Source organism: Phascolarctos cinereus, unplaced genomic scaffold, assembly GCF_003287225.1.
Source record: "Phascolarctos cinereus isolate Bilbo 61053 unplaced genomic scaffold, phaCin_HiC Scaffold_5;HRSCAF=322, whole genome shotgun sequence".
In the NCBI taxonomy this organism is placed as follows: domain Eukaryota; kingdom Metazoa; phylum Chordata; class Mammalia; order Diprotodontia; family Phascolarctidae; genus Phascolarctos; species Phascolarctos cinereus.
The window spans coordinates 454,114,933-454,133,583 of record NW_027555958.1 but is presented as its reverse complement, the minus strand read 5'-3'; the positions used below and the strand labels follow the sequence as shown (position 1 = coordinate 454,133,583).

The window sequence follows — 18,651 nt, the reverse complement described above, 5'->3', positions numbered from 1 at the left end:
GTACTGCCCAGGCCCACTAGGGCCACTCGCCCCGGGCCTCCCCACCGACAACAACACGGAAGCGCAGGAGGGCCAGCATCCTCGCGATGTGCGCGTCATGATGAGTGTCGCGAATAAGGATGAGGAATCACCAATGGCCAAGGGCCCTCGGGAGGGGGAGGGGAAGGAACGTGCCCACCGGGCTCGCCCCGCCCCTCCCCGTGCCCCGAGCGCAGCCCGGCCCCCCTCCCCGACCCCCTCCCCCGGGGGCGGGGCCGCGCGCGCGTGGCGGTGGCGGCGGTGGCGGCGGCGGCGCGGGGGGGCCAGGGCCTGGCCGCGCGCGGAGGCTGAGCCCGCCCCGCCCGCCGGGGAGGGGAGCGTCACGGAGGCTGCTTGAAATGCAGCGGAGCCCGAGCCGGAGCCGGAGCCGGAGCCCGAGCCCGAGCCGGCCGCAGCAGCCCCGCGGTCCGCACTCGGCCGGCTGAGGGCGCGGGGCGCTGTGGGGGCGCCGGGACCCCCGGGACCCCCGGGACCCCCGGGACTCCCGGCCATGGGGCGGCCCGAGCTGCTGCCGGCGCTGCTGCTGCTGCTGCTGCATCTGCTGGCCCCAGGTGCGTGCGGCTGGGGAAGGGGGGAGCGGGGGGGGAGGGGCTGCCTCCGGCGGGGATGTGTGGGGAGAGGGGGGCGAGGTGCGGGGCCGAGCCCCTAGCCCCCCCCGGCCGCCGCACAAAGCCTGCTTGGGGTTCCTCCACCTTAGCCGCAGGCCATTGTCAGAAAGAAGACCCCCCCCTCCGATGGGGAGGGGGCGCTATGGGGATGTAGGGGGGGCGTGGGAGGCCGAGACCCGAACTTCAGCCTCTTCATTCTGGCAGTAGGAGAGGAGCTGTGATGCCCGCTCCCCTCTATGCCTGCACATCCCGCCCCCCCTCCATTCCGTCCATCAGGGACTGGGGGCTTTGAGGGTGTGCAGCTGGCAGAGGGGGGTGGGGAAGATGCTTTAACTTTGTCTCTTTCATCTTCTGGGGCGGGGAGGGGGTGTGATTTCCCCTCCCTTCTATGTGCATCCTCTCCACTCCATCCCCCCCACATCCCCGCCTGGCACACGGTTCCTCTAGGATGGGGGTGCTCCCCGGGACAGAGTCAACCTGTCCTACAACCGAGTCCTAGGGGAGGAACCTACCCTACCTTGGCACCCCTTCCTCTTTGCCTGGACTAAGGCCAGGGTCTAGGGGAGGGTATGTCCTTTCCTCCCTGGATTTTTGCGCGCCCCCCCCATCCCCTCAGTAAGGGACTAGGCTAGCAAGGGCTGGGGTGGGGGGGGCATATCTTTAAACTTTGTCCCTCTTACTATGAGACCTTGAGGGATGTTCCCTCCTTTATCTCTGACCCTCCCGGAAACACTCCCTCTAGGCATGGGGTATTTAATACCCAAGACTGGGGGGCTTTGAGTATCTGTGGGTTGGGGAGTTCTCTTAACTTTGTCCCTTCACCTTAGCGATAGGGGAGAATGATGTCCCTCCCACCCCAAGCACACACCCCCTCCTGGGATGGAGTGCCCAAGAGCTGGGGGAAGAGATAATCTTAATTTCACCCCCTTCATTTTAGCTGTGGTCCTTGTCCCCCACATACCCCCAGAATGGGAACTTTCGGGTCAGGGAGTGCTGAGGGTGTGTGCGGGTAGGGGATGGCTTAACTTTGTCCCTGTTTTATGTTAGCCTGGAGATGCCTACTCTCCTGTATCTGTATGTCCCCCCTCCCCAATTCCCGGGGCTTACAGAGTTGAGGGGAGTGTGTGCATTGTGGAGAAAATTGTTTTCTTTACTAAGTAACACCGCCTTGGCCCCCCCCCGAAGATGGGGTGGAAGGGTCACTCCCCACCCCTTCTCCATTTGCTGCCCCTCCCATCTGCAAGCTCCCTTCTTCCAGGCACCGGCAATGGAGACTCAGATGCTGCCTGGATTCCCCCTTCCCCCAGCCCATCCAGGAGTAGGCACTTTGGGGGGGATGTGAGAGGGGGCCCCAAATTGTGTTTAGGGGTGTTAGAGAAGTGTAGTCTTTTATTTAGGGCTGCTGGTAGTTTATTTTCCTTCTTTCATTTTCTTTCACTGCTGTTCTTGGCATCCTTACACATGTGTGTGGGGGGCAGGACACCCAGACTGTGGTGAGCCTCCGCTCTGAACCTTGCCCTTGTGTTCTGAGGGTACAGGAGTGGGGTGGGAGGGACCTTAGAGATGCCCCCACCTTGGGCAAGGCCAGGATTGGATGAGGAAAGATGAGTTGCCTAGGCTAGACAAGCTATGGGGGGGGGGAGAGGAAGGGACAGTGAGAGAGGGAGTGACACTGCCCTCCTAGGGGTGGCTTTTCTTGGGAAAGGGGAGGGGGGTGAGGTCTCCAGCCCTCTTTGGGATCTGTGGTTCTTGGGCTTCTAGCCTTTGTGGCTGCTAAGAAGAGGCCCCTCCCTCATCAGCCCTCTTTGCCTGTGTCCTTCACTTATCCCCCCCAATTATTGCCCCTTTTCTTGTTCTCACCACTGAAACTGTTGGGGGCATCGATTGGGAAGGGGCACTCAAAGGAAGAGGGAGACTGAGTCTCTGGGCTTCAGTTGCCTATCTGCAAAATATGCAAGGGGTTGGACTAACTTGACAGGGCTGGCACTGGTGCCAGTGTCTAGCACTGTGCCAGGTCCATTATAGGAGCTTAACGTGCTTTTTTGGGGTGACTGGGATTGAGGCTTTCCAGGGCCCTTTCAGTCTCTCAACCTATGGGTCCCCAAAGAATGGGATGAGCCACTGTTCAGTTTTGTGTATGTGGCGGGGGCCTGGCTTAGGTGCTGATTCTTACACTATTGCTCTTCCCTACCCCCTTTTCAGGGGCTGCCAAGGAGTGTGAGGAGAACCAGTTCCAATGTGGGAACGAACGCTGTATCCCATCAGTCTGGAGATGTGACGAGGACAATGACTGCGTGGACAACAGTGACGAGGATGACTGCCGTGAGTGCCGGCCCCCTGCTGCCAGCGCCGGGCATAGGGGGAGGGGGGAAGGTGGCAGCTCCTAGGCCATGCTGTCCACGTCTGTCGGGGTCATCCTTGAGCTCTTACTGCCCTTCGGGGAGGAGAACCCAGGCTCCACGGGGAGGAGTGGGGAAATTGCGGCGGGGAAGCCGTTACAAGGCTGCCCTTGTCTCCACCCTCAACCTTGGCTCCTCCGGGGGCCTGGCAGTCTTAGTCAACGCTTGGCTATGTTCAGAGGTGCCCAGTGCCTTCCTGGCGTGGGGGAGGAGATTAGGGGGCCCTGGGGCCAGGAGCAGCGGCTGCCCCTAGCCTGGCCTGGCTCACCCACCACCCGTGGCCCTGAGTCTCTTGCCCGGCGGCGGGTGCGAATGGCTCTGCTTAGCGCGGCCGAGACACATCTATGGGGCGGCATTGGGAAACGTGGGTGACTCAGCCGACCGCGGAGGGGTTTCCAAGTTGCAGGCCCCAGCTGCGGACTGCCGGTGCTCCCTTCCCCTTCTGGCTTTTTTGTGAATGAATGGGCTCCCCCCGGGCCCTGATTGGCTGGGCTCGCAACACCAGATAGGCCTCATGGCCCGAGCGGCCAATCGCCGGCTCGGGACCTGGCCGCTGTAGTATTAGGTCCCACGCCGGGGACCCAGCCTTTCTTTCGTCTCCCGGGCTCTCCTTCCTCCTCCTCTTCCTCCTCTTCTTCCTCCTCCTCTTCCTTCTCCATCACCACGCCCCTGACACACCCCGTCCCCTCCCACTGTACTTTCTATTTTGCCAAGTCACCTAAGGAGGTGAGTGGGTTCCGGAGGTGAGGAGAAGACAGCGCTGCGGGGGAGGGCTCTGCCGGAGGAAAAGGCGGGGTTCATATTCCTGGAAGCACCAGGGGCTTGGGGCCTCGGGCTGTGGCAACTTTCTATTGGCCCAGCTCAGAGTTTGCCGCTTGGGGAGAGATCTCTGGGGGGAAGGGAGTATCCCCTCCTGGGAGGGTGAATCATCAGCATCCGTGTGTTGGGGCGTGGGAAGGGGAACAGCAGTGACCCCAGGAGGCCAGCTCCTCTGGTAGCCCTGGGCTGGGCTGGGGGGGCTGGTGAGAGCCCAGATACCTGAACGTGTGGCCTCTTAGCCCTGTTCTCCAGGCCAAGGCTCCTCCCCTCTGTGGGCCCACGTCCTCATGGCCCATAGAATGGAGCCGGCCTAGACCAGGGGTTCCTAGCTTTGTGCTCTTCTCCGACCACTTGGGCAGTCTGGGGAAGCCCGTGGAACTCTCCTAGGGATAATATTTTTAAATACATACAGTAAAATACCCAGGATCACAAAGAAAAACCATTCTAATGCAGGAGGCTGAGAGTTTTCACTGGCTGCCCCCATGCTTAGAATTCTCTCCCTCCTCATCGGGGGCTCTCCTGGCTTCCCTCATGTTTCCCCCAAAGCTCTCCCTAATCCCCTAATTCTAGTATCTTCCCTCTGCAGATTAATTCCAATTTCTCCTGCATATATCCTGTCTGCACAGAGTGGTGGCATGTTATCTCCCCCATTCAACTGGGAGCTCCGTGAGGGGAAGGGACACCTTTCTGCCCTTTTTTGGGGGGATCCCCATCCCTAGCACCATGCCTCCTATGCCTTTTAATACTTGTTGGCAGACTGAAACAGCCCCTGCCCTCAGGGAGCTTGGATGCTTTGGGGAGAGACAACTTATATCTATAAGATTATATTCCTAATTAATTGCAAGGGGGCTGTGAGGGGGAGGGTGGGCTAATGCTGGGAGGTTGGGGGTCAGGATAGGCTTAGGATGTTGAGCTTAAACTGTGTTTATTTCAGAAGGAAGTGAAGGAGGAAGTGGATTTTAGGAAACCAGCTTTTTAGCACTAGCACCAGAGGTACTTTGCCTGCCAGTGGGCAGTGGAGTGCAGCAGAGGGAGGGAGAGAGAGGTGGCTGGGCCCTGGGTTGTGGAGGGCTTTTTTCCTGGCTGGGGAAGGAGGCCAAGGTTTGGTCCCTGCCGTGGGAGCTTCCTTGGGAGAGAAGATAACTGAGTTGGAATGTGACTGAGCTAGAGACAAAGTGTCTTCCTCTGGGAAGACCAGGCCCCAGCCCTTCACCTCTCTTATCTCCTCAGGCCCCGAATAAGGCAGATAAAAGTTCTGGCCAGGCTCTGGAAGGCACTGGGGGCCACCTGGTTAGGGCCTCTCTAATCCACTTCTCTGTGTTATCTCACATGGGCAGCTTAGAGAATCTTCCAGCTGCCAGGCAGAGGGCCTTTGGTGAGATTCCTTCCTTCCTTCCTTCCTTTTAGGCAGCTGGGCAGCAATGGCTAGAGCCCTGGGCCCAGGTCAGGGAGACCAGAGTTCAATTCCAGCCTCGGACACTTAACATCTGAGTGCCCCTGGGCCTCAGTTTCCTCAGCTGTAAAATGGGGGATAATAGCACCTACCTCCAGGGTTGTCATGAGGATCGATGAGATATTTGTAAAGCACTGTGGTAGCCTTTAAAGCATCATGTAAATATTATTATTATTATCCTCATCTAGGAGGTAGAATTTGAGCTGAGGTTTAAAGTCTTCTCAAGATTCTAAGATGCAGTAGAGGAGGGAGTGCATGGGAGATGGAGTGTGTAGGTGTGGGTCAGGGAAGCAGAGGGGATGGCAAAGAAGCTTAGTAGGATTGGGAATATGGACCGTGTGAGGGGAATCATGGAATAAGGCAGGAAAGGGAAGCGGGGTCAGATCTCAGAGGCCCTTGCCAAAGCCCATTGGTGTCTCTGAGGAATGTGCCTTCTCCACTCTGGGCCTCAGTTTCTCATTCTGTAAAATGAGCCTGTCAAAAGTCCGTTTCAGCTCTGTCATTGTATGGTTCCTTTATGATTGTTAGTATCCAAAGGCAGTGTGGTATAATGGTTAGAACCATACATAGACCAGAAGCTGAGGTCTCCTACCTAACCGTTTTCTAACTCTGTGACCTTGGGTGAGTCACACCACCTCTGCCGGCCTCAGTGCCCTCACCTGTATAATGAGTTTGATGTAGTGATCTAAGCGTTCTCTTGTGTAAGTAAGAGAGGACCAGTTATGCTTCCTCTGCCCACCACGCGAGCCTCTGGGCTTTGCAAACGTTACTTCCCCATAGAAAAGCCAGGGCTTGCTGTGAGGGGAGGGTCTTGGAGGCCTGGGAAGAAACCAGGGGTGAGAGGCCCTCTCAGGATTGTGTGCCCCTCATCCCAGCAGGTGCCTGGCCTGGAAGGGCCCAGTGTGGGGTGAGAGCTGTCAGTGGGAGCTGGAAAGGGGGGGATGGTGAAAAAGGCCTCTGTTCCTTCTCCAGTCCTGGGTGGGGGAGAACAAGGCTCCATCTGAGTTCAGGGAAGGACCCACCCGCCGGGCCGGGACAATCAGTATTGAGAGCAAGCAGTTCACACAGGGAAGTCACTAAGCCAGTGGGCTCGGGTTAGCAGCAGGAGACCAGACTATTTCTGTGTCGAGGAGGTGGGGCCTCCCCAGCATCGCCTGGCTCTCCTCCCTGATCCGACACCACTGGACTCCCTCTATCCCCTGGCCAAGCGGAATCTTTAACCCTCCTCCTCCCTGGCTGGATCCTGCCTAGCCTGTCTGTCCCTGCTGCATCCCTGCCCCGACCCCATTACCCCAGGGCCCGGGCAGAGGGGTCAGGATGAGAAGCAGTGTCATGTTGTGGCAGGAGGCCGAGGTGGGAGCCAGCCCCTCTCTGCCCCAGCTGACATGCTCTTTGTAAGTTTCTGTGGCTAGGAAAATTCATCCCCTGCTGGCCAGCCTTCTGGTGATAAGCCCGTCCACACTTATCAATGTGGTCTTTGAATGACAGCTAGGTGGGGCCTGCCAGGGATCTTGGCACAGTCTGGGAGGGCCTGGGTCATGTCTGTACCACTGAGGCATCTGAGCATTTGAGAGGAGGATAGTATAATATGACAGGTTTTCCTATCCCAGGCCTGATGATCTCTGATCCTTGAAACTTGGTTGAGAAGAGGCCAGGGCAGCCGCCGTCGAAGGTCAGAGGCAGCCAGACTTGCTAGAGGTCACACAGCTGATGCTGACTTGGGAGAATTGGGAGATATGATCTCTGCCCTTGGGCAGCTGCCAGTCCAGAACAGACACACACAGATTCCTGTGAGGGCTCTATGCTTAGTGGAAAGACCACGGGCTGGGAAGATGTGTGTCTGAATGAGGGGGAAAAGACTCAGGTTGGAGTGCAGGATCCTTGTGACCTGGGACAGGTCCATTTTGGTTCTCTGGGCCTCAGTTTCCCCATTTGTAAAATGAGGGTGGGGAGAGGTAGAAGAGATGGTCTCTAAGGCCCCTCAACTGACTTTTTTAAGATTCTCTAATCAAACAGAGATACCTCAATAGGAGACAGTCCAATGGCCTTCTCTGATGCCAACATAGAAGTGGGAAACTTCCACACTGGGAGCGCAGGCCCCCAACAGCGGGTGTGTGCAGTGAAGGCAGCTGAAGGAGAGCTGGAATAAGACCGCAGATGGAGTCAGTTACCACCTCTCACCTCATACAGGAAGCCCCTGATAGGCTGGTCATCCTGCTTCTGCTTGGATCATTCCACTGATGAGGAGCTCACTACCTGACAAAGTAGCCTACCTGTTGTTGGATTGAGGTGAATAGGTTCTTCCTTTCCAAGTGGAAGAGAGTGGGGGGAAGGTGGGAAGACTGTTGTTAAAGGAAAGGTCTGGAGCTTAAAGATTGAGGGGTGGGGTACCCCTGCTAGGGAAAGAAGTAACGTTAGGCCTTGGAGGCAGACAGTTCTGCTATACCTCCCCATCCCTCTCCCCCATTCCCAAATGACCCAGCTTGAGGCTGATGGTGGCTGGCCAGCTCTTAGTAGGACCTAAACCTGGCTGACTGGGGCTGGGCAGTCCTAAGTAGGACCTAGACCTGGTTGACTGGGGCTGGCCAGCCCTTAGTAGGACTGAGACCCAGGAATGGTGTAGGGGATGGGTGGTGGCAGCTTTGGGATGGGGCTGAGGGGAGGAACAGCAGCCATTCCTGTCCTTCTTGGAAAGCATTTCAAAGCTCCGGAAGAGGTCTAGGAGCCACAGGCCAGAGCAGAGGAAGCTGATCCAGGGCCAGGTCAGACTTGGGGCTCCACAAAGCTGCCTCCTGGCTCCAGCAGTCAGCAGGTGGTGGGGTGTGTGTGTGTGTGTGTGTGTGTGTGTGTGTGTGTGTGTGTGTGTGTGTACACATGCAGCAATGGGAGTGGGAGGGAAAAGTCCTAGGGATGTAAAGCTGCAAGAGGCCCTAGAAACCAGCTAGCCCAGTCTCCTACTAGAAAAAGTGCTGTTTCTGAAATCTGAGGACCAGAGTTCAAATTCTGACTGGTGTTTCCTCCCCGTGTGACTTTGGACAGCTCCTGCCTGGACCCAAGTCTCTTCATCTGTGGGATGACAGGGGTTGTTCAGATGACCTCAGAGCTTCCTTCTAGATCCTCTGAAACTGAGGCCTATAAAGGGGGATCAGCTTGTCCTAATGGCCCCCCAGCCTTTTCTCTTCCTGGTGCCTTCTTCTGGTCTTTGAGTCTCAGGTCGCTTCCTGGTCTTTAGGCAGCTGGTGATGCAGTGGAGAGAGCTCTGGGCCTGGAGTCTTAAGACCTGAGTTCAAATCCAGCCTCAGACTTAGCTGGGTGACCTGAGCTGTGAAATGGGGATTTCCCTCCCAGGCTTGTTGTAAGATCAAATGAGATCATGTTGGTAAAGGGCCGAACAGTGCCTGCTACACAGTAGGTGTTCAATAAATGTTTGTTCCCTTCTCTTTTCTCCCTAGCCATCCCCCCCAACCCTCTGCCGAGTTCAAGGCCATGAGTGTAGTATTAAGTACCTACTATGTAACATGGACTGTGCTGGGGATCCAGAGGCAGAATTGAAAAAAGATGCCTGCCCTCAAGGAGCTTCCCCTCTATTGGATAATCATGGCCAGGGCTGTGTGTTCCTCAGGCCTCATGCCTGGTAGTCCCTGCCACATCCTCCCCGGAGGAGGGTCCCTAAGACTTAAGAGGGAAAATCAACCCTTGGCCGCCTGCCCTGGGTAAACAGGAGGAGGGGAGCCTGGACTGGTGGAGAGAGGCAAGGACCTGGCTGTATTAGGGGGGAGGAAAGAAGGAGGGAAGGAAAGGAAGAAAGGAGGGAAAGAAGGGAAGAGGGAAGGAAAAAAGGAGGGAAAGAAGGGAAGAGGGAAGGAAAGGAAGGAGGAGGGAAGGAAAGGAAGGAGGGGGAAGGAAAGAGGGAAGGAAAGGAAGAAAAGAGGGAAGGAAAGGAAGGAAGGAGGGAAGGAAAGGAAGGAAGGAGGGAAGGAAAGAGGGAAGGAAGGAGGGAAAGAAGGGAAGAGGGAAGGAAAAGAAAGGAGGGAAAGAAGGGAAGAGGGAAGGAAAGGAAGAAAGGAGGGAAAGAAGGGAAGAGGGGAGGAAAAGAAAGGAGGGAAAGAAGGGAAGAGGGAAGGAAAGGAAGGAAAGAGGGAAGGAAAGGAAGGAAGGAGGGAAGGAAAGAGGGAAGGAAAGGAAGAAAAGAGGGAAGGAAAGGAAGAAAGGAGGGAAAGAAGGGAAGAGGGGAGGAAAAGAAAGGAGGGAAAGAAGGGAAGAGGGAAGGAAAAAAAGGAGGGAAAGAAGGGAAGAGGGAAGGAAAGGAGGGAAGGAAAGGAAGGAAGGAGGGAAGGAAAGAGGGAAGGAAAGGAAGAAAAGAGGGAAGGAAAGGAAGGAAGGAGGGAAAGAAGGGAAGAGGGGGGGAAAGAAAGGAGGGAAAGAAGGGAAGAGGGAAGGAAAGGAAGGAAGGAGGGAAGGAAAGGAAGGAAGGAGGGAAAGAAGGGAAGAGGGAAGGAAAGGAAGAAAGGAGGGGAAGAAGGGAAGAGGGAAAGAAGGGAAGAAAGGGAAAGAAGGGAAGAGGGGAGGAAAAGAAAGGAGGGAAAGAAGGGAAGAGGGAAGGAAAGGAAGAAAGGAGGGAAGGAAAGGAAGGAAGGAGGGAGGGAAAGAGGGAAGGAAAGGAAGAAAAGAGGGAAGGAAAGGAAGAAAGGAGGGAAAGAAGGGAAGAGGGGAGGAAAAGAAAGGGAAAGAAGGGAAGAGGGAAGGAAGGGAAAGAAGGGAAGAGGGGAGGAAAAGAAAGGAGGGAAAGAAGGGAAGAGGGAAGGAAAGGAAGAAAGGAGGGAAAGAAGGGAAGAGGGGAGGAAAAGAAAGGAGGGAAAGAAGGGAAGAGGGAAGGAAAGGAAGAAAGGAGGGAAAGAAGGGAAGGGGGAGGAAAAGAAAGGAGGGAAAGAAGGGAAGAGGGAAGGACAGGGAGGGAGGAAAGGAAGAAAGGAGGGCAGGAAGGAAGGAGGGAAGGAAAGAGGGAAGGACAGGGAGGGAGGAAGGAAGGAAAAAAGGGAAGGAAGAAAGCAAAGAAGGAAAAAAGTCAAAGTGCTTATCATATGCTAAGCACTGTATTAAGCTAGAGATCCTTTATTAAAAAGCAAAGCTAGGGGGCAGCTAGGTGGTGCAGTGGATAGAGCACCAACCCTGGATTCAGGAAGACCTAAGTTCAAATCTGGGCTCAGACACATAACACTTACTAGCTGTGTGACCCTGGGCAAGTCACTTAACCCCATTGCCTAGCCAAAAAAAAAAAAAAGCAAAGATAGTCCCTTCCCTCAAGGAGCTAGCTGCGTGGGCAGTTAGGTGGCACAGTGGATAGAGCACTGGCCTGGGAGTCAGGGGGACCTGAGTTCAGATTCGGCCTCAGACACTTGCTAGCTGTGTGAGCCTGGGTGAGTCACTTAACCCCAATTGTCTCAAGAAAAAAAATAGGAGCTATCTGGGTAGGCTGAGGCAAATCACTTCTTGTCTTTGAACCTCAATTTTTTTCTTCCAAAAATGAGGGGCCTCAGTTGAGTGCTTCACATTCTCCAGCACCAACGGGGTGTAGAGAGCACCTTGGCACAGACTTGGGGGGTGCAGGAACACAAGTCAGGTAATGCTTAGTCCTTGACCTCAGGGAGTCAGGTGGACAAGCATTTGTTAAGTACCTGCTGTGTGCCGGGCCCTGTGAAGAGGCAGAAGACAGACTCTGCTGTTCCTGGAGCCCCTGGATCTAGTAGGGGAGATGACGTGCAGACAGCTACAGACACACAAGATGACTTGGAGGCACTCACAGGAGGAGGGCTCTCGCTAGAAAGGGAATGGCAGAGGCTCCTGGCAGAGGGTGGGCTTTTAGCAGGGGCTTGAAGGAAGCCAGGGAAGTGGGGAAGCCGAGGGGGGCGGAGACAGGAGGGAGAGTGTTCCTCTTAAGTTGCCTCAGGGGGAGATGGAGATGAGGACACAAGCTGGGAACCAATTTCTTCCCCTGCTCATAAAACTCCGAGAATGGAGGGTGTGAGGTCTGGTCGGGGAAGGGTGTACTGATCCAGGTGAGGATGCCCAAAGCTTCCTGTAGGGAGGGGCTGAGGAGGAAGAGGAGGAGGAACACATCTTTCCCAGTCCCCAGCATTCTCTGCTCCAAGGTCCCTCCAGCCTCTGGCACTGATGTCCTAGGCTCTCAGGACCCTGACATTCGATGTTCTAAGGGTGTTTCCACTTCTGATGTTCTGAGGTCTAACATTCTAAGCCTAGTGGTCCCTCTCAGCTCTAATGGTCTCTGTTCTCTAGCTCTAAAGGCTAGACTCTTCTAGCTTGCCATTCAGTGCTCCAGCTTACTTTTCAGATGTCCCTTTCTTGGTTCTGAGGTCTTAGTGTACTGGCAATCCTTGGCCCTCTTTCTGTGGCGCTAGTTGGAATATCTTGCCGCCTCCAGGAGATCATTCCCTTGGTTTTATGCGAGGACGGCTGGCTTCATTTTCATTTTCATTAGTGTCTGCCTTCATTTCCTCAGCCTTCCCACTGCTCAGCCATCTCCAGCTCCCTTCCAGCCACACTGTAGTAGCAGAGAGACATGAGGAGAGCAGGGACAGAGACAGAGACAAAGAGGAGAGACAGAGGAGAGAGATGAAAGGGTTTTGGGGGGAGAGGGAGAGAGCTTAGTGTGCGGCACTCAGTTTCTAGGCCTTTCTAGACTTTCATCAGCCGCACCGTCCAGACTGTGGGACATGGCCAGTCTGCTGTGCTGGGTCCTCATGCATAATTAAAGCTCATCTATACCTACCCCAGGAAATGAACCTTCAGAGCAGAAAGACGCCTTGGCCTTGGGCCACCTTCCCTCTCTCCTCATCCCTCCCGTGTGTGTGTGTGTGTGTGTGTGTGTGTGTGTGTGTGTGTGTGTCTGTGTGTCTGTGTGTGTTTGTGTGTGTGATTGGGTCTTGTCCAGGAAGGGAACCTATGGGACCATAGGGTTTAAAGCTGGAAAGGACCTTAGAGATTATGGAGTCCAGCCTCCTCCTTTTACGGAGGAAACAGGGACACTGAGGCCCAGAGAGAAGTGCATCCCTCAGGGTCACACAGCTTCCAGGCACACAGGCTTCCCCCAGGTGCCAGAGAGGCCCATGCCACAAACCCTGCCTCTGAGATTGTGCCACGCTCGCTCGTGAGGAAGGACTATGGTATGTCATCCTCAGACCTGAGTTCCAATCTGGCCTTGCCTTTCCAATCCTAACAGTGCTGAAAGCCCTCTAAGCCCCCACGTCCCCCTCTGTAAAATGGGGTTATTGCTGCCCCTTCCCCCCTGTGACAACCTGTAAAGGCACGTGGGGCAGAGTTCTTTGGAAGCTTTAGAGCTGTGGGAATAGAGACTTGTTTAAATTCTTGGAACAGGGAACTCACCAGTGAGAGCTAGCCTGGGGCTCCCCAGTTGCTTCTTGGGAAAGGAAGGGTCTTCTCTCTGGTGCCTTTTCCTCTTCGGGCTCCTTTAGGCGCTGGCCCTGACCTTGCTCCTCCTCCCTCCTCCCTCCTCCTCCTCCTCCTCCTCCTCCTCTACCTCCTCTACACTCTTGGAGCCTAGAGATGCCTAGTCGCTTCCCCAAGGTCGTAAGACAGCATTCCATAATTAGGTTTGGAGCCGAGGTCTGCTGACTTCAGATCCAGGATACACCACGCTCTCCTCTTATTTTGGGGCATACCTACCTGCCTGGCCAGGGATGGCTCAGCTCCTGCCGAGAAGGAGAAAGGGCCCCTCCCAGCCTGCTGCTCTGCAGACACATTCAAAGCCTGGAGCCCACTGCCTGGGCCGTCTTTCCCTTCGGAAACCCTGGGGCTCCGGGGTGCTTAGGAAGTAGAGGAATCAGCAGAATGAGCTAGAGAGGTCATCTTACTCAGCTCCCTCATTTTGTAGAAGACGGAACAGACCTAGAAAAGGGAAGTGACTTTTCCAAGGTCACACAGATCTGGAATTTGTCTCTGGTTCACGTTGCCTCCTCTGGGAAGGCTTCTCAGATTTCCCCCTCCCTCGCTCCGTTTGGGCCCTTTTCCTTTGTTTGCTTCTCTCTAGGGAACTTGGAGAGTCATGCTGTATATTACAGTTGTCTCATTTTGGGTCTCATTCTCCAACTGATCGGCAGCTCCTTGCATCCCTCACAGAGTTAGGATGGCAACAGCTCGGGATTGGGACCCCAGGGGCCAGGGAGTCCTACCTCCCCATTTTGCAGATGAGGAAACTGAGTCTTAGAGAGATGAAATGACTTCCCCAAAGTCACATCTAGAGTAAATGTCCGAGGCAGGATTTGAACCCGGTCCTCTGACTGCAGTGCCAATGCTCTTTCCACTCCACCGTGTCAGAGAAGGGATTCTTATTTCAGTGCAGATTGGACAGAATAAGCCCCGAGGTCCCTTCCAGCGCTGAGCTTCTCTAGGTTCAGATTTCAGCTCTGCCTGCATGACTGTGGACGAGTCATTTAACTTCTCTTGGCCTTCATTTTTCCTGAGGAGGGGTTGGTCTAGTTGACCATTAAGGTCCTTTCCAGTTCAGGATCTAGGACTCTGTTATCCAGAGCAGAGTACGGGGCTCTTTGCACTCATTAGATACTTAACAAGCTGAATGAAATTGGCCTGCTGGTCCAAGGGGCCAGGGAGTTCTGGAGTGGGTGAAAAGTCAAGATCCTTCTGTGGAGAGAGTTGCCCCCCTGAGCATTGTGCCAGCCCTCCACCAGTGGGCATGTGTGCCTGGGGCCAGGAGTTTGCATGGCCTGAATTAGGGCCCTCCCAACCTCCAGAGGATGGATGGATGGAGGGAAGAAGGTGAGTCACAGTCTCATTTTTTAGTAACCCAGTTTCTGGCCCGAGCACTGATTTTCACTCAGACCTGGCCTGGTTTCTTTCAGGCCCCAGGGGGCTGGCTCAAGAGAACCCTTTGAGAAATCTTTCTGGCTTGTCCTGTGCCTTCCTCCACTTCCTTCTCTGTTCTCTCCCTGGGGCTGCCTCTCAGGCTGGCCTCCACTGGCTGGTGAGCCCCTGGGTCTGGCCCTGTGCCCTGAATCACTGAAGTTCCCCTTCTTGGGTAACCGAGAGGCCGATTTATCACCTAAGCCATCCTGGTTGTTCATCACTGGCTCTGTGGTGGGGATGATGTATGTACGGGCGGGAAGCTGGGGGACATTGGGAAAGAGGGCAGCGACCAGGGAGGAGAGAGGCAAGCATGCCAAGGGTGGTGGTTTTTATTATTCATTTTAAATGACATTTTTATCGCTGTCTTTTGCCTTTACATCATCTGCCTTTCCTGCTGTCCCTCTCCCCCTTTTCCAGGCTGACTGTTCCAGACCCCTCGTCCTCATCTCTGCAGAGAAGCAAAGGGATGTGCCCTTTCTTCTCTCTTCTTTGGGGCCAACATTGGTCATTGTAACTCGGTTTCATGGTTGTTTTCATCCCATTTACTCTGTCGTCCTCTTTTGTTCGCGTGGTTCTGCTGAACCCACTTTGCGTCACTACCTATGAGTCTCCTTTGTATTTTCATACTCCGTGTTTCTTAGCAGCCCAGTAATGCGCCATTACATTCATGCATCGGCCTTTGATTAGCCATTCTCCAGGCAATGGGCGTCGACTTGGTTTCCAGTTCTTTGCTTCTACAAAATGTGCTGATATAAATATTTTGGTGTGTGTGGGACTTTTCTTTATTTGTCATTGATCTCCTTGGGGGACTTGCAGGGCAGGGCAGTCTCAGGATCAAAGGCCATGGACAATTTGGTCACATGCTTCACATAATTAGAAATTGGTTGGAACATTTTATGGCCCCAACAACAATGCATTAGTTTGCTTACATTTCCGTAGCGATTGTCTGTTCGTACAGGGACGCATTGAACACGTATGCCAGAGTGGAATGGGCCGCCACTGGCGGTCTCAAGCAGAGGCTAAATGACCATTTGTTGAGGTTTCTGTAGGGTGAGAGTGTTGAGGTATGGGACAGGCTGGACAGCCTCTGAGGTGTCTTCCATCTCAGATTTTGGAAACTTGCAGGGTGCCGGCCTCTTGTCCCACTTACAAGGAGCATCTTTGGAAAGTCCCCTGGGCTTTCCAGCTCCTCTTTCCTCCTGGGCTCTGCTTTTGACAGCCCCTGGGTGCTAAGGATAATTAACCTGAGTGGAGAGGGCTGGTCCATTTGCATCCTAACCCATCATTGCCTGGAGCATCCCCCAACTTTGTGGTTTTCTCAGCCCCAGGCTGTGTTCCTTGGGGAGCTCTGGGTGAGGCTGAGCTGGAGAGAGCTGCTGTCTGCTCTCCAGGGACTGAGTGACTACGTTGGGTTGCAGTGGAAGGGGTAGGGGAGCGACTTTTTAAAAAGAGGAAATAGAATCTGCTGATGTCAGCAGATGTGACTTCAGTTTTTTTTTTTTTGAGGGAACTGGAAGGAATTCAGTTAAGTGAAATGGAAAGTTTTCTTCCCATATCTGCTGGCTGCAGGTTCAGCTACTGTGTTCCTGCTCCTCAGAGGGCGGGAAGCCCTGAAGTCTGCCATGCTCTTTCCTTCTGGGAAGGGAGGCTAAAGTAAAAACAATGCTCTGCAGATCATTGGGGCCTCAGAGAAGGGAAAGGACAAACCCAAGGACGTGCAGGGAGATGGTGTCAGAGGCTGGATTTGAACCCAGGTTCCCTGGCTCCAGATTCGGTGTCTAGTGGTCCTGGGCACACTCTTCAATGCCAAGCCCACCCAAAGCCTGGGGGCTTCACTGAAGTGGGCTCCCTCCAGGGCTGGCTGAGACAGCACCTCTCCGTCTGAGGATGTGTAGTAGACTAATTTTTATTGGTTAATCATTTCTTTTCCTTTCCACTACCTTACTGTATGAGGCAGGAAGCAGGGCTGCTTTTGAGGCCAGAGCCTCTTGGGGTATGGATGGGGAGCTGCCGGGCCCCTGGCTTCTGGGAAGCTAAGGAGGCTGGAGATGGCCTTGGCCTGTTCTTTACACTGAGGAGCAAAGGGGAGTCTGGAGAAGGGAGGGTGCAGCAGCAGGGTCAGTGGCAAGAACCCTGGATTTTCAGTCCCAGGACCTGCTGCTTCCTTCCTGGGTCACTTCCTGCAAATGCTCAGCCTTCTGGGCCTTGGGTTCTTTTCTTTATTTTTTTTAATTTTTTTTCCATATGCTTTTGAGTTGAAAATTTTTCTCCCTTTTTCTCCCCCCGACCCTCCCCAAGACGGCGCACAATCTGACATAGGCTTTATGTTTACATACCCATTAAACATATTTTCACATTAGTGAAGTTGTAAGTAAAAATTAAAACCAATAGGAGGAACCATCAGAAAGATGAAACAAAACTCAACAGAAGGTAAATGGGCCTTGGGTTCTTCACACGCGAAGTGAGGGGCATGGACCTCTTGGACCCCTTCTAGCTCTGAGTCTCTGACCAAAGAGGGGTGTAGCCGTGGGATGTCCAAAAGGGAGGAGGCAGGCCCTGTGCCTTGGAGGAGGGGCTTAGGCTGGGTCCATGTGGAACGGGGCTCCCATGACCCTCTCTTCATTTGTTGAATGAGGCTCCCCACAGATGTTTTGCAGCATCTGGCCAGGGCTTCCTTAGGCACAGGGGGTGGGGGCCAGTCTGAAAGGTTTTATGAATCCTGAGACTGAGAGGCTCTTTCACGTCTGTCTCTTGGAGACTGTTCCCAGCTCCCTTCCTGCCTCTGGCTGCAGCCCCAGAGCCCCAGAAGGGCCTGCAGAGCTGGCGGGGACCTTGGTGGCCAGCCTCGTGGGGACTTAGTGAGTGACTGCCCTCTGGCTGGCCTGGCCGCCTGGTGCAAACAAGGGAAGGCAGCTGGACTTCTGATGGGACCCCCCTGCCATGCCGCTCTTGGCAGCTCGAACCACCCTGTGTGGGGTGGGCACCTCCCCAGCATGCCTTGGAAGGGCCCTTTCCTCGTGGTTGCCTTCCTCCTCTGAGAGCTCTTCTTCCTACCCTCTACGTCGGGGCTTTTTCTGACCCCGTGCAGGCCAGAGCAGGGAGCTTGTGACGTTGGGACCTCCCAGAGGGGGACCCTGCCTGTTAGCTGTTTGTTCAAGAAGCCTACTTGTGCTGGGCCCAGTGCTCAGAGCTGGAGCTCCGGGTCATGAATCAAACAGCCCGGCCCTCAGGGAGCTTCCGTTCCCTGGGACTCGAGTTCGAGTACAAACACACACACACACACACACACACAATACACTCACATACTCATACATGCACAATTACACACACACAGAGTGCACACACTCATACGTTCACATGTACAATCACACACACACTCATACATACACACACTGCATCACATATTTAGGCAAATTGATATAAAATATATACATATAATAAGTATATGTAAATACCTGATCTATTTCATGATTGTCAAGGTCAGAATTTTTAAAAACATACGAAGTAATTGGGGGAGGATGAGCAGTGGGGGGGGGGATTGGGTCAGGAAAGGCCATGGACAAGGCAACCTTTGATATAAGCCTTAACAAGAGCTCCAGTGGAGATTAGGTCAGAGTATAGACCACAATTTCGGCCCTGGACCTGGAGTTAGAAAGACCTGAGTTCAAATCCTGACTCATGTACTAATTGAGTGGTCATGGGCCAGTCACTTCACCCTCTTGGACTCGGTTTCCTCATCTGTTAAAGAGGGACAATAACAGGGTTATTGTGAGGATCCAGGGAGCCAGAAGAGGCAGATCTCCTGGCAGGCCTTGAAGGCCCTTCCAGAATTGGCTGTCACTGTGGCTGCTGCTTCGGTGGGAGGTGGGAGGTGAGATGTCACGCACAGGATGTGGCCAGCGGGCCAGTGTGGCTAGAACCCAGAGCCCATGCAGGACGTGCATTGTAGCAGATGTTCCCATCGAGGCCTGAGCCGGGCTGTGCAACCCTTTCGGTGCAAGAAGACAAAGGGATTCCTAGCTGGTCCTAGAGACCTACAGAAGCTTCTTGAGCAGGGCTGTGAGTGGTCAGGTCTGTGCTTTAGGAAAATCAGTTTGGTAGCGGTGTGGAGACCGGCTGGAGTGGGGGAGGCCTAAGTGGCCATCTAGGCTGGCCCAGGCCCCCAGCTGACTCCCTGATGTGAGATCCCTGACGCTTGAAGCCCCCCAGCTATGGCAGCAGCCCCCATTCCACCTTGAGACAGCTCTCGCCACGAGGAAGCTTTCCCCAGCATTCGGCTCTTTCGCTCCTCTGTGAGCTCCCTTCCCCATCGAGGCCAAGCAGAATAAGTCAGATTCCTCTTCAGATACCTGAAAGCAGCTGTCACGTGTCCCTAGGACTTCCAGGTGAGGAGCTCCGTTCAATGGTCCCCTCCCCTTGAGTGATAGTACCTGAG

General features: G+C 54.5%; 1 protein-coding gene across 1 annotated transcript in view; it reads left to right on the top strand.

The window, feature by feature from the left end:
- Positions 1-295: 295 nt before the first annotated feature.
- The window catches only part of LRP8 (LDL receptor related protein 8), a 127,820-nt gene continuing 109,464 nt past the window's right edge, over positions 296-18,651 (top strand). The window contains 2 exon segments of the mRNA XM_020987812.2: positions 296-590; positions 2,850-2,969. Coding sequence (XP_020843471.1) covers positions 530-590; positions 2,850-2,969 — 181 coding nt within the window. The 5' untranslated portion in view covers positions 296-529.